At 39.4% G+C, this 14,604-nt stretch overlaps 1 protein-coding gene across 16 annotated transcripts in view; it reads left to right on the plus strand.

The window, feature by feature from the left end:
* The window catches only part of Neb (nebulin), a 214,272-nt gene that overhangs the window by 153,212 nt on the left and 46,456 nt on the right, over window positions 1–14,604 (plus strand). For 14 of the 16 annotated variants that reach the window (XM_070023306.1, XM_070023324.1, XM_070023348.1 and 11 more), the window contains exons 118-127: window positions 690–788; window positions 1,103–1,213; window positions 6,600–6,704; window positions 7,328–7,432; window positions 7,729–7,833; window positions 9,004–9,108; window positions 9,268–9,372; window positions 10,319–10,423; window positions 11,114–11,218; window positions 12,368–12,472. In XM_070023306.1, the coding sequence (XP_069879407.1) occupies window positions 690–788; window positions 1,103–1,213; window positions 6,600–6,704; window positions 7,328–7,432; window positions 7,729–7,833; window positions 9,004–9,108; window positions 9,268–9,372; window positions 10,319–10,423; window positions 11,114–11,218; window positions 12,368–12,472 (1,050 nt within the window). Of the gene's footprint in view, window positions 1–689; window positions 789–1,102; window positions 1,214–6,599; window positions 6,705–7,327; window positions 7,433–7,728; window positions 7,834–9,003; window positions 9,109–9,267; window positions 9,373–10,318; window positions 10,424–11,113; window positions 11,219–12,367; window positions 12,473–13,055; window positions 13,161–14,604 lie in introns of all 16 variants that reach the window. The other 2 variants (XM_070023313.1, XM_070023376.1) reach the window with 1 other exon arrangement.

A 14,604-nucleotide genomic window follows, 5' to 3' on the forward strand; every position in this document is an offset into this window, starting at 1 on the left:
GTGTGGAACAGGACTCCTCCATTCTCCAGCATGGGAACAGTAACGACAGGATTACTGGGGAAGCAAGGTCTGCCACCATGTGGTGACCACCATTCCACATGCAGCCCAGAACCCTTCCCAGCTCCCCAGGCTCCAGTGCTGTGTCCCAGACCATGCTCAGTAACAGCCTGCTGCCATTAAAAAAAAATCTCCATGGATATTTCCTTCTCTGAAAAGACCAATCTGTTCAATTTGTGCTTTTCTGCTATCAATACGGTAATAATAATCAGCAGAGCTTTCATTCCTCAGCTCAGGGTTTGAGATTTAACTTGTAATTTAAATGTTAGATCATGGAGTGGACATAGATGACCTGAAACCTGGATATTACCAAACCCCATATATTCTGTTTTTCCCTATATATGCCTGGCTGGAGTACAGTTTAATTTATAAATTAGGTACAATGAGATTCACAATAAATAAAAAAAATAGAACAATTGCCCTAAGATAAAAGTTATTTAAAACTGATGAATTATTTCTGAAACTTTCTACTTAGTATTTTCAAGTTATACTTGACAGATAACTGAAATCACCATAAGCGAGCTATGGATAAGGGAATTGCTACACATCCATACAGAAATGTTATTCCCCTGTACTTTTTATTCTTGATTTATATTTGCTTCTGACCAGCTGTTTTACTGTCTGCCCCACAGATTAAATACAAAGAGGATTTGCAGATCTTGAAGGGACTTGGCTGCTTCCTGTATGACACACCTGACATGGTCCGCTCCCGGCACCTACGGAAGCTCTGGGTGAGGATGCACCTTCCCAGTACATTACCCCATCACCCGCCTCCAGGACTAGGACAGAAAAGGTCTTACAGCCTGCAGCTACTTTTAGGAGAAATTTACCATAACCCACTTGGGCAAGTCATGGCCTACTTAATATCATCTGTGCCTCCTATAAAGAGCTGATAGGTTTAGTTATAAAGTAATTGTTGTTCCTGCCTCACGAGACACCATGGGGGGCCTACTACTCAGTTTGCATTTACCAGACACTTGAAAGGCATGATGTGCAAATCTTAAGTGGTTAATTATTATACCTTATGTTTCTACCTTTTTAAAAGTCTAATTATCTATACACGGATAATGCAAGGAAGATGCGAGACAAATACAAGGTGGTGCTTGACACTCCAGAATACAGAAAAGTACAAGAACTGAAGACCCATCTGAGTGAGGTAAGGATGTTTTATCCATAACTGTAAGAAAATCACCCTGGTCAGCATGGACCATATTCCTCAAGAAGGTACATTATACTCTCTAGTATCAGCTTTCAGGCAACTACAGAAGGTAAAAGACTGCCTTCTAGACAGGTGCTAGTTACTCAGGTCCTAGTTACTCAGAAGGCTGAGATCCAGAGGATTTCAGTATGGAGCCAGCCCCATCAGAACTATCCATGAGAATCTGTGTTCAAAATAACCAGCAAAAAAAGCAGGGATAGAGGTGGGGCTCAAGTGATTGTGCTGGCTGAGGGAGCACCAGGATCCTAGTTCAAAACCCCATCACTGCTGAGCATTGGTGGCACATGCTTTTAATTGTAGCTACTCAGGAGGCTGAGAGCTGAGGATCGTGGTTTAAAGCCAGTCTGGGCAGGAAACTCTGTGAGACTCTTATCTCCAATAAACCACTCAGAAAAACAGAAGTGGTGCTTTGGCTCAAGTGGTAGAGCACTCACCTTGAGCTGAAGAGCTGAGGGAGAGTGTCCAGGACTGGAGTTCAAGCCCCATGACTGACCAAAAAAACAGAAAACAAAACATTACTGCCTCTCTCTCTCTCTCTCTCTCTCTCTCTCTCTCTCTCTCTCTCTCTCTCTCTCTCTCTCTCTCTCTCTCTCTCTCTCTCTCTCTCACACACACACACACACACACACACACACACACACATACACACACAAATTATCTGCCCTTAACCATGCAGTGGCCATGTTTTCAAACAAGTCAGTTGACCTTACTTTGGTTCCATTTATTTCTTTTGTTCTTTTCAATAAGAGGATATTGATATTTGCTTTCCTGTGAGAAATGGTTTTAAAGTCCTCTGTCTTACATAATTGTAGTCTCCAACCACTTCAAATATTTTATTTATCTCTGCTATTAGGAGCCCTAACTAATGGCAGTGACATTTTTAAAGTCTTGAATGACATCTGACTCTGTTGCCTGCTCAACACATTTCAAATTCCCTAGTTGCATGTTCTCTGCACAGCTGGCATTGAGCTTTCTGACTCATGGAAATTACTTGTGTCCAAATGGGATCCTCTTACCCAGACAATCAGTTCCTTCAGGAGTGGGCCCATCTAATTTCCAAGTGCATCGTCATACTGCCTTGGCCATAGCAGATGGCCATGTTTGCAAATAATCAAATGTGCTTTGCACAGGTAAGAGTTCTCTGCAGCTGTAAATGGTTGTTATCCTTACAGGCCAGTGGCCATGCTTGTTCTACCATCAGTCTATATCTTAGCTTCTCCAAGCTAAGCCAAGCCTTCAATATCAGACCATTTCCCTATTCTCAATAGGTTTACTGGCTGCTGGCTGGGTACCTTAGGCTCTCAGATTTAGAGATGCCCTGACACAACCAACACTACCCTCCAGTGCATAGAATGTGCAACTCTTAGACTCTCAGCCCCAGCGCATGATTGATCCTCTGGCTTACACACACAATACTTGAACCCAAAGCCAGTGCTCAGACAGGAATGCTTATGTTCTTTTTAGCCCCATAAAGCTGTGTTTCTCCATTCTGGATGAGAAGGAGGATCTGTAGTGGCATGTTTTACAGTGCCCTTGAGTAGACACTAGCCTCTAATTCTATACAGACTGGTTCTCTGTGTCTAGGCACCTGTATGCTTTCAGGAGATCCTTGTCTCCAGCCAATGTTGAACTCCTTCAGTTATCAAATAATCATAAGCACATCAAGTACCCATGAGTAGAGTGTCTCTGAAATACCTTTACTTCTCTTGGCTGCCTAAGATAAAAATTACCTAAAACTCTACTTTTTCTACTTCCCAATTCCTGTTGGTATTTAGTGTATATTTTAAGAAATATTTGAAGAAGAATAACAGATTATTTTTAGTAATGCAGTTTCTACCACACTTTCTCTCAAAAATAAAATCCTTCTGAACTCAAAAGACCTGGGATGGAGCCTGCAAATCTGTTTTTAACTTAAAAAATCTTTGGGAATTTATACTATTAAGAAAGTTTGGGACTGTGAAATCTTTTGGGTGTGTGACAATCTCATTGATCGCCTACGTGACCAGGCTTCACCTTGTGATTTTTGCCTTTAAAAACCTAAGCACGTGGGCCGCTCGGGGTTGCAGTATCAGCTCCTGAGCCTGTGCTGTGGCCCTGGCTGGTCAGTGTAGTAACCTCTCAATAAAGTTGTTTCTTTAATATAAAAAAAAAAAAGAAAGAAAGAAAAGAAAGAAAGTTTGGGAGATACTGACTTGGTAAAAAGAAGTTCAAGTTGACTTTTGAGTTCTTGACATCCATAAAAATTTTTGGAACCAGGAAATGTGAATATTGTTTTAAGAAACACAAACAATGCATAACTGAGGACAAGGAACATTCTTACTAAAAATTGTAAAAATGACATGGAATGGACAAGTTTTAGTCCTGGATTTACTTCCAATTACTTGCATGACCTTAAGTAAATTGTAACATCAGCACTCCAGTTTCTTAAGCCAGAGAATTTGACTAGATGGTAATTTGGGTTTCTTTAGTTATAAGATTCTACGATGGGGCTGGGAAGGTGGCTCAGTTGTAGAGCGCTTGCCTTGCATCCCTGAGGCCCTGGGTTTGATTCCTCAGCACCACATAAGCAAAAAGAAAAAAGCCAGAAGTGGCACTGTGGCTCAAGTAGTAGAGCACTAGCCTTGAGCTGAAGAGCTGAAGGACAGCACCCAGGCCCAGAGTTCAGGCCCCATGACTGGACCCCCCCCCCAAAAAAAAAAAGATTCTACGAGTCTGTTAAATTGCTTTACTCTAAATTTATCACTGGGGGCTGGGAATGTGGCTTAGTGGTAGAGTGCTTCCCTACCATGCATGAAGCCCTGGGTTTGATTCCTCAGCATCACATAACCAGAAAAAGCCAGAAGTGACTCTGTGGCTCAAGTGGTAGCATGGTAGCCTTAGCAAAAGAAGCTCAGGGACGGATCTCAGGCCCTGACTTCAATCCCTAGGACTAGCAATAAATAAATATTTTATAAATAAATAAACAAATAAATAAATTTAGCCCTGGAACTAGAGGTATAACCCAATGCTTAGCATACATGAGACCCAGGGCTTAAAGAGAAAAAGAGAAAGAGAAAATGGAGAGAAAAGAAAAAAGAAAAAAAGCTAGCATGAAAGAAAAATTAAATTTGAATTTAGTTTATCTTCAACAGTAACACCAGAATCAGCTACAAACACCTGAGCTACATTTTGTTTAAACTGGGAGCTGCACAGAATTTCGATTTTTAAAAATTGTAATATGCCTACATGTGTATATAATGTTTACATACATAATATAATATATAATGATTATCCACATGTACTTATATCTGCAATCAGAGTTTATTTGGTATCCATTTGTTCCCTTTGGTATCCACGTATTGCATTAAATGAGCTTAACATTGATTAAATACCCTTGTGTAGGTACCATGTGATGAAAAGCAGTGATCTGAGCTGCTTAATTCCAAGCCCCCCAGTGTGATAGCAGAAATAGATTTCAATGTGATAAATGGTATTTAAGGAAGTTAAAGAAGACAGCTTGGGCTCTCGGAGATTACCAGAAAGATAAGAGGGAGAAGAACATTCTAGGCAGGAAGAAGAGTAAAACTGTAAAAAGTAAAAATGGCCATGAATTTTAATAACAGAATAGTTTCAAACAGCACATGAGTTAAAAAGCATGTGGGAAAATGGGGCTAGAAACACAGGGTGGGTCAGGTTATAATGACTCATAAACATTGGTTATTAATACAACTTGAGCTTTATGGAAGAAAAAAATAGCATTGAAGACTCTAAGGAGCCTAGATCTAGTTGTTAAGAAAACCTGTCTGACCTTTGTGAAAGAAGGGTAGCCCATAAGCAGCAACCCCATAGAGGAAGAGGAAGGTGGCTTAGGAGGTTCTGAAGGATAAATAGAAAAAAAAACAGAACTGAGAAAAAATGGAGTAGAGAGATCAGATTTTAGGACACACCATTCTGATGTAGGAATGAAGGAGGAATCTAGGATGACTCCCCAAGATTCAGGCCAGGTGACTGAGATATCTGGGAGTCAGCAAAGTAAAGAAGACTAAGGAGCAGATTGGGCTGGAGAAGGAGGGCAGAGTTATAGAAAGAATTCTACATTGAGTGTGATAAGACCTTTACATTTACAAAGTTGTTAAAACAAAACAAAACAAAACCCTTGGGGCCAGTTGCTGGTGGCTGATGACTATAATCCTAGCTACTCAGGAGGCTGAGATCTGAGATCCTGGTTCAAAGCCAGTCCAGGCAGAAAAGTTCCTATGAGACTCTTATCTCCAATAAACCACTCAAAAACTGGAAATGGTGCTATGGCTGAAGTGGAAGAATGCTAGCCTTGAGCAAAAGTGCTCAGGGACAGTACCTAGGCCCTGAGTTCAAACCCCTCAACTGAGAAAGAAAAACAAAACAAACTTTGGTCTGATGTTCAGAAGAGACACTGGATAGGCTATGCTTTGAATATATGTTGCTCAGCTTTTTATACTCAAGTCTGGTACTCTACCACTTGAAGCATACCTCTAGTTCTTTGTGGTTAATTGGAGATAGTCTCGGATTTTTCTGCCCAGTGTCTTGAAACCTTGATCCTCAGATCTCAGCCTCTTGAGTAGCTAGGGTTAATCATGAGCCACAGGTGCCTTAGAATAGTTTTTAATATTACAAAATGTACTGGGCACCAGTGGCTCACATCTGTAATCCTAGCTACTCAGGAGGCTGAGATCTGAGGATCTCAGTTCAAAGCCAGCCTGGGCAGGAACATCCATAAGACTCTTATCCCAAATTACCCACCAGAAAATGGGATGTGGCACTGTGGCTCAAGTGGTAGAGCACTAGCCTTGAGCTGAAGAGCTCAGGGACAGAGCCCAGGTCAAAACAAAGTTTTACTGACTTCATTGGTGTGTTGGTTAGAGGGCAAATTAAGAACTTGAGAAATTAAAGAAAGAAGAAACAGGTAGTTTGGCAGAGAAAGTGGAGGCAGAGAATGGCTTGATGAATGGAGGGATCCGATTGTGTTTGCAGATAAAGAAAGAGTGCTAGAAATAACAGGAAAGGTTGAAAATATGGAGGAGAGGAAATCATTATCAATAGAGGGTTCTAGAAGAAACAAGCGAATATGATCCAAAAATATAACAGGCCGCTTGAATTTTGAACAGGCCAGGTAATATCTCTTGTACAAGGGGAGGGAGGACAGAAGACTCCAGAGGTAAATTATAATAATCATTGGTTTACCAGAAAGCAACTAAGACTGTGATGGTGGGAGGGTCCCTGACTTCTCTGAGTAGGTAAGGCATCTACAGAGAACATGCTATGTTGATGAAGTGAAAATGACAGTGGTAACTTGTTTTATGTGTAGCTGGTGTACAGAGCAGCAGGCAAGAAGCAGAAGTCCATCTTCACTTCCGTTCCTGATACTCCTGATCTTTTAAGAGCCAAGCGGGGACAGAAGCTTCAGAGTCAGGTAACGTGGGTGGTTCACAAAGATTTATAAGCCTCTCACACTGACCTCAGCTAGGGCAGTGTGTCTTCTGGACTTCTCCTGGTCAGTAGCAGACTCTCACACTGGACTCTCCTTGCTGCAGCTTTATGCACATTAACTTCTATGAGCAGATGTTTCTCAGACCATGCTAACTACAGTTATGTTTTCGTGAGCAACAGATGTCACATTTTCCATTTTAAGTGCTATATCACTCCATCATTGGATGCATGGTCCATGGTCCACACAATCGCTTGGTCGCCTCATAAGAGCTATTATTCACAGACAAATAAAACCACATTTTATATGCTCAGGCAAAACTGTGGGGAAGAGAGACTAAAGGTTCTATCAGCTCCTCTCATTCTTCTTCTGGAATTCTTTATTACATCGTTGAGATTGGCCCATTATCAGCAACAGGATTAGTGGATAACTGAGCACGTAGATACGTTTCCAGATATCAGACTCAGAAAGAACAAATGAGCAGAAACACATACTCAACCAGCAACCATCCGAAGAGACATGTAAGGGTTAAAAGTGAAGAGGACTAAACACCAGATACTAAATGCTTCATCTTAATCATATCTCATCCCATTTTTTTTATTATTCAGTATCTGTACGTTGAACTTGCCACTAAAGAGAGACCACATCATCATGCTGGAAACCAGACCACAGCCATGCAGCATGCTAAAGATGTAAAGGACATGGTCAGTGAGGTAAGATAGGGGTTCTGCACTGGCCCTGGGTGAAAGAAATTGTGTGTGCAAATGACTGTGTGTGTACATCTGTGTGTGCACACACACTTGTGCATGCACATGGTTAAAACTTGCAATCTCTGGCCTGAAAATTGATTACTACAAATTGTGCTAAGCTTCATCAAAAACACTGAAGGTAGAGCTGTTCTCTAAAATTGTGACACGCTGTGTTCCAAGAAACCTATGACTTGGTTGGGAATTAGGAAAGGTGAAACTACTTGAACGTAACTTTGTCTTCTTCTATCTTCATTCTCTAGAAAAAGTACAAGATTCATTATGAAAAGATGAAAGACAAGTACACCCCTGTTCCAGATACACCAATCCTCATCAGAGCCAAGAGGGCCTACTGGAATGCCAGTGATGTACGTATCTCTTCCTCTATTCCTTGTTGTGGCAAGGAGAGCTGAGGTTGAAGGACCTACAAAACCAAACTTGCAATCACAGCCATGGTACAAGATCACGGCCTTGACATGGTCAGGAAAAACAAACAAACATTTAAGCAATACCAGTCAAAGTAACTGAGAGGTGTGCTGAGAGATGCTAGAAGCCTAGTCGTAGTATTCTCCTATGCAAATATATGACCCCTTCTTGTTATTCTCTGGTATCATTTCCTAGGCACACTTGACAACTAATTTATTCAGAAAATCATGGTCTTGGAGAGTCAGACCAACAGGGACTCTAATCATGATGCAGTCATTTGTTTATTCTATGATTCCATGTAATTTACCTGATTTTTCTTACGTGTTAAGTGAGGATGGGAATCATGATAAATAAGACAACAAAAAAAAATGGAAGTAGAGGTTTGGCTCAAATGGTAGCACCAGCTTAGGGTGAAAAGGCCAGGTAAGAGCATAAGGCCTTGGGTTCAACCCCCAATACCAGCACAAGAAAAAAAAAGACATCTTTCATTATGTTTTCTGAGTTACTTTAAAAGATAAAAACTACTTGAGGTTGAAAACAGACTGCTCAAGGAAGGAGTTTTCTTGCATAGATGAAATGAATCTACTATGATAGTCTTAGGCTAAGAACTGTTTTTCTCTTGGAGTATCACAAAAAAAAAGATTGTTTTTGAATTTTGAATTTTGATAGCTTAGTCTTTCTCCCCTTTTTATGTATTAAAGTTTGACCTGTGCGCAACAAGGCTGTGTGATTTTTCTTCTCCCAAATGAGTTTTTAAGTAGTCTTTAAGTAGTCTTACAGTTAAAGAAAAATGCCAAAGATAGTAGACAATTTCCACATATTCATAGTTTCCCCTATTGGTAACAATGTACATTACTATCGTACGAGCTTCTTACAGAGATAAAACAAGATTAGAGCATTATTCTTTTATCAGTCCATATTTTAGATTTTGTTAGCTTTCCTTAGTACCTTTTTTTAATCTTCAAGGATGTGAAGCAATCTCTTTAACTTTTTCCCTAACTTTATTGATAGAAAAACTAAGAGAAAACACTCAAGAGAGTTCAAGCTTTAAAGAGTTCAATTATTTACCTTGGTAATTGATGTCATTGATACACTTTTGTTTTCTTTTTCAGTTACGCTACAAAGAAACATTTGAAAAGACAAAAGGAAAATACCACACTGTGAAGGATGCTCTGGACATTGTTTATCACCGTAAAGTCACGGATGACATCAGTAAAGTATGTCCCTAGACAGTCTACCTAGAGAGCTCCTGTTGAACTCTCTATCTCATCCTCATTTGTTTAGCTACTTCTCTTTCCTAAGACTCCAGGGAGGCAGCACATCTTTACATTAACTTTGGGAAAGACTTTCTAGCTATGTTTGTGTTTTTGTGACAGGTGAAATACAAGGAGAACTATATGAGCCAGCTGGGAATCTGGAGGTCCATTCCTGATCGCCCAGAACATTTCCACCACCGTGCAGTCACGGACGCAGTCAGTGATGTGAGTGCTGACATCTATTTTCACACATAGATTCATGTTACTAGATAACTTGTGAAAGTAGCCACTGCATTCAAAACTAAGAAAACACTTGTCCAGATTTTAGATATGGGGAATGGATGTTTAAGTCGTTTAATTGCTAAGTGAGTAAATACCAGATTAGGAGAGGGAAAGTATGTTTAAATTTATAAACCTAGGTTTTCTTCTCCATGTTGGACATTATAAAATATGATAAAGTGCTATACCTTATTTGGGAAAATAGCCTGTTTTGGTCCATAGAAGAGACAATTTTATGGAGCAATTAAGAAATATAACAATGCTCATTTAGACTAAATTATATCTGTCTATATGAAAATATGCCTGGCAAGTGAATGATGAATTCTGTAGGAAAGCATTCTTATTAAATTTGAATTATTTTGCCTGGATGTGGTGGTGAATACCTGTAATCCTGGATACTTGGGAGACCAAGATCAAGAAGATCATAGTTGGAGGCCAGTCCAGACAAAACCTTAGTAAGACCTCATCTCAATTAAGAATCTGAATGTAATGGTTCATATCTATAATTTCAGCTATTCAGGAGACTCTTAGTAAAAGGATCATGGTCTAAGGCTGGCCTCAAGCAAAAACAAGAGATACTCTCTGAAATATAACTAAAACCAAAAAGAGTTTGGGTATACCTCAAGTGATAGTGCCTTGCCTAGCAAGCATGAGGCCTTGAGTTCAAATTCTGGTACCACCAAAATATTTTAACTTATTTCAATTAGTAATAAAATGAAAAATATTAAATAACACAATGTTACAGAAATCAATATTCTTGGAAACTTAAATAAGAGTTTAGTACTTTGACATACTTCAAAAGTCATTTACTGTTTATTTAGCTTGTACAGATCCTAATCTATATCTATTGATAATAGGTTCTTAAAGCTCACTGATGTGCTTCTTCTCCTAGGTAAAATATAAAGAAGACTTAACCTGGCTTAAAGGCATTGGTTGCTATGCCAATGATACCCCAGACTTCACACTGGCTGAACAGAACAAGACTCTCTACAGCAAGGTATTGGTTCAAAAAGAATGGCTACACACAATCAACACACAACACACGCCTGAATTCCCAGAGGGAGTGGCAGCACTGGGGAAATAAGGAGATTTTCTCTGTGTGTGTGTGTGTGTGTAGAGAAAGAGAGAGAGAGAGAGAGAGAGAGAGAGAGAGAGAGAGAGAGAGAGAGAGAGAGAGAGAGAGAATAGAGAAAAAGAGCAAAACGATAGGTAAATAGATAGCTAGTCTTTTTTTTTTTTTTTTTTTTTTTTTTGGTCCGGTCGTGGGGCCTGAACTCTGGGCTTAGGCGCTGTCCCTCAGCTCTTCAGCTCAAGGCTAGAGCTCTACCACTTGAGCCACAGTGCCACTTCCGGCTTTTTTCTTTTTGCTTATATGGTGCTGAGGAATCGAACCCAGGGCCTCTGGCATGCAAGGCAAGCGCTCTACCACTGAGCCACCTTCCTAGCCCCAGCTAGTCATTTTTTTAGCTTTTAACCCAACATAGAAAACAGATCTCTTTGATGTCCATCAAAGTGTTTTCTGCTGTGTGTTATGGGGCTAGTTTTCAGCCACTTCTATCTTTCATTACCTGAGGAAGCAAGTAGATACTTGTTAATAACTTATTGGGCCTATGAATTATTACAATTATATAAGATAGACAACATGTCTTATAGTATGCTATCAAATAACTATGTTCTTTTTCTCTAGTATAAGTACAAAGAAGTATTTGAAAGGACAAAATCAAATTTCAAGTATGAGGCTGACTGTCCAATCAATAGACATTTCAAGTATGCAACTCAGTTGATGAATGAGGTATGTTTAATCCAATTAAGCCTATTCAATTCCATCAATATATCTATTGTTGTTTGATTAGACTTGGAAAGACTATATAACAACATCATCCAATGGGCTCTGCCAAAGTCATAAATAAGAAGAAAAGGGAACATTGGAGTGAGGTCCTACAGCCATCTGCACCTCAGGGCAACACAGCTCTGTTGGGGGTACAGAGGAAGGAATTGAAGGATTTTGTGAGCTATCAGCTGAATGTTGTGTAGACTTAGGAGACCTAGAAGTTTGAAGTCAATTTAGTATCCCCTCAAAGTACCACATGGAAGTGATTAGAAGCCCTATGCGAGACAATTATGACTCATGCATTCAGATGTATTACTATTGTTGCTCCCACATATATTAGTGCCTACAAATATTCATTTCCTTCTATGTTCTATCCAGTCTTCCTGTAACCATCTTTGTACCAACTTAAGTTAAATATAACCCAGGGCAGCTGAAATAAGTATAATTAAAATATACTTAATTCTCTATTTTCAAAGTTTCACGGATTTATTTTTAAAGTATTGGCAAATTAGTAAAATGTATCTAATAATGAAAATGTAACTATTAAATGTATGATTTCTTGTTGTTTGTTTTCATTTATATTTGATTTAATTTGTTTTCTATAGGCTGGACCACTCTGAAAAATTACTGTCAGTAACTTTCTAACAGGACAGTGTTGTGTATTTTATTTCTATTTTTCTATTTCACAAAGGATTTCCAAGTGTGCTTTTAATAACTAAATTAGTGTTAGAAGACAATGGTAAATTTTCATGAATGTTTTAGCATTAGTTATACTTTTGACTTCTCATAGTGTAAACCTTTAGCTTCTCTTAGTATTATTTTAAATATAAGATGCCATAAAAGCTGACATCACATGAAAAGATGGAAAATGTTCACAAAGTACTCTGTTGCATGAGTAGATCTCTCCCAAGCTCCAGAATTCTCTAGGCAATATTTCTCCACTTGATTCTCTTTGCTTCTCTGGTTGTTGTTGTTTAATTGTTCTGGGTGTTTTAGGAAGCCATTTCTAGAAATAACATGTTTCTGGCTCTCTGGAATGTTTACTTTGGGACATTTCTGTGTAGATTTGAAGTTGTACTCTTGCCATAATTTAATATGATGTTTGATCAGAAAAAATACAGAGCTGATTATGAGCAGCGGAAAGATAAATACCACCTGATAGTCGATGAGCCTAGACATCTGCTGGCTAAGACCGCAGGCGACCAGATCAGTCAGGTACTGTGATGGGGCTGGCTGGCCCAGACAGGACTGTGCTCCAGTTTTTCCTGAGGTGTTGTTCCGTCTGCTGCAAGAATGTCATAGGCTCCACCTATGATATTGGGCTGTCCTGTCGGAAGTATCTGTCTAGCCACCCAAAGAGCCCGGGAGCTATTTGAGTGTGCCAGTCCATGCATGCTCTGTGTCCTCACTTAGGCTGGGGAAAAGGTAGAAGATTGAGTCCTCCCTTACTTTGTTCTTCTGCAGAACCTGTTTGCAAAGAAATTATAAAAACAAAAAAAATTAGGGAAGGAAAAACATGGAGCTCTTTGCTGTATTTTTCTCTTCCTATGATGTCACCTTCTCCACAAGTGAGACTAGCTATCATTTCCCATTCACAAGGACCATCGATGGATGGTGATTATAAAAATTGTAAATTTCACAGCCACTCTGCTTGGCTTCCTTTCACCTCCCCAGCTGTGTGAGCACACAGAGTGTGAATGCCTACATCTCTTCACTCAGAGGTGACTGGGATATAGAGCCATGTTTTTTTCTGTCTTTATAAGTCTCTTTTGTGCTTCACTGCTCTTTGCATGGACAGAGAAAATATAAATCTAGTGCCAAGATGCTTCTGAAACAAGGATGTAATGAAATTCTGCGTCCAGATATGTTGACTGCCCTCTACAATACACACATGTGGAGCCAGGTAATGTGTGACCGGGGGTGAAGAGGCAGGGTTAGACCTTAGGTGCATTCCCTTTAATGCTTCCACTAGTTTCCTCTCCCTGCCCATGCTTCTTTCACATGATAAAGCTGCATACATATTCATTCTCTGGAAATGAACTCTGAACTTGGTCCAGTGTGATGCTGAGACTGCCATCACCTGAGTACATTAGATGGTTTTGGAACTCCTCGTAAGTAGCTGAGATGACTTCAATCATCATTTCCAAATTGATACAGAAGTATGTATTTATGTATGTATGTGTGTGTATATATATATATACATGTATACATGTATACTTATGCATGTACATGTATATATGTATACATATACATATATACACACACATATATAGTATTTTCCCCAAAGAAATAAATTTCTTAGAGACAGAAGATTGCAGATTCAATAACATTTAAAGATCTGAATATTTAATGTTTTCATCTTTTTTCCCCATGGTTAATTATCACTGCGATTGTACCATTTGGGAGAGATGAGAATAATCATAACCTTCTAACTTTCTAAATATTGTACATATTCATGATGGCTATTTTTTGGTGGCACTAGGGTTTAGACTTGGGGCCTTGTATTTGGCACCATGCCTCCAGCCCAGATTTTTGCTGGCTATTTTGGAAATGGAGCTTCCTGAATATTGTACATATTCACGATTCCCATGTTTGTGTGATGCTGGGGTTTGAAGTTAGGGCCTTGTGCTTATGTAGCTTGCACTTGACAAGTTGGACCTGTCTCCAGTCTAGCTTTTTGCTAGCTATTTTAGAGATGGAGTATTTTGGACTTTCTGCCCAGGCTAGATTCCAGCAGCAATCCTCTGAATTTCATCCTCCTGAGTAGTTAGGATTATGGGCTTCTGTAACTGGCATCCAGCCATATTATCATGTTGGTTTTGGTTCTAGCGTTTCTGGGGTTTGAACTCAGGACTTCATGTGGCACTCTACACTGAGCCAAGCTTCCAGTCTGATGAAGCCTTTTGAGTTCAATGCAGAATTACTGGCTTACCACCAGCACATCTGTTTCCCACTTATTACAATGTCACGGGTAACAGCCCCTTTCTATAGGGCCAACTGAAACACACACTGCCAATTTTCCATTATAGGCTGAGAGCTAACAGTGATAATTATTAACTACTGGTTATTACATTCATAAAATGCATTTTCTCAGACCAAAGGAAGTACTTAATTAATTTTTTATACCAGCAACTTGTCTTTATCATTTTAGTTTGCAATTAAATCCATGCATTGAAAGAGTGACTACTTTTGTAAATATTCTGTGTGGCTGATCTTTCTCCTTAGCCTTGAAATGATTGCCAGATAGCTGTGCATGAGGTTTTGTGTGCTCACTGTATCTGTCCTGCTTTAAATAGCTTATGTGCCTGAAAAAAATTGTGACTTGTAAATTACAAAAGCAAATGCCC

This window comes from Dipodomys merriami, unplaced genomic scaffold (assembly GCF_024711535.1).
Source record: "Dipodomys merriami isolate MVZ:Mamm:240054 unplaced genomic scaffold, mDipMer1.0.p SCAF_1, whole genome shotgun sequence".
Lineage (NCBI taxonomy): Eukaryota > Metazoa > Chordata > Mammalia > Rodentia > Heteromyidae > Dipodomys > Dipodomys merriami.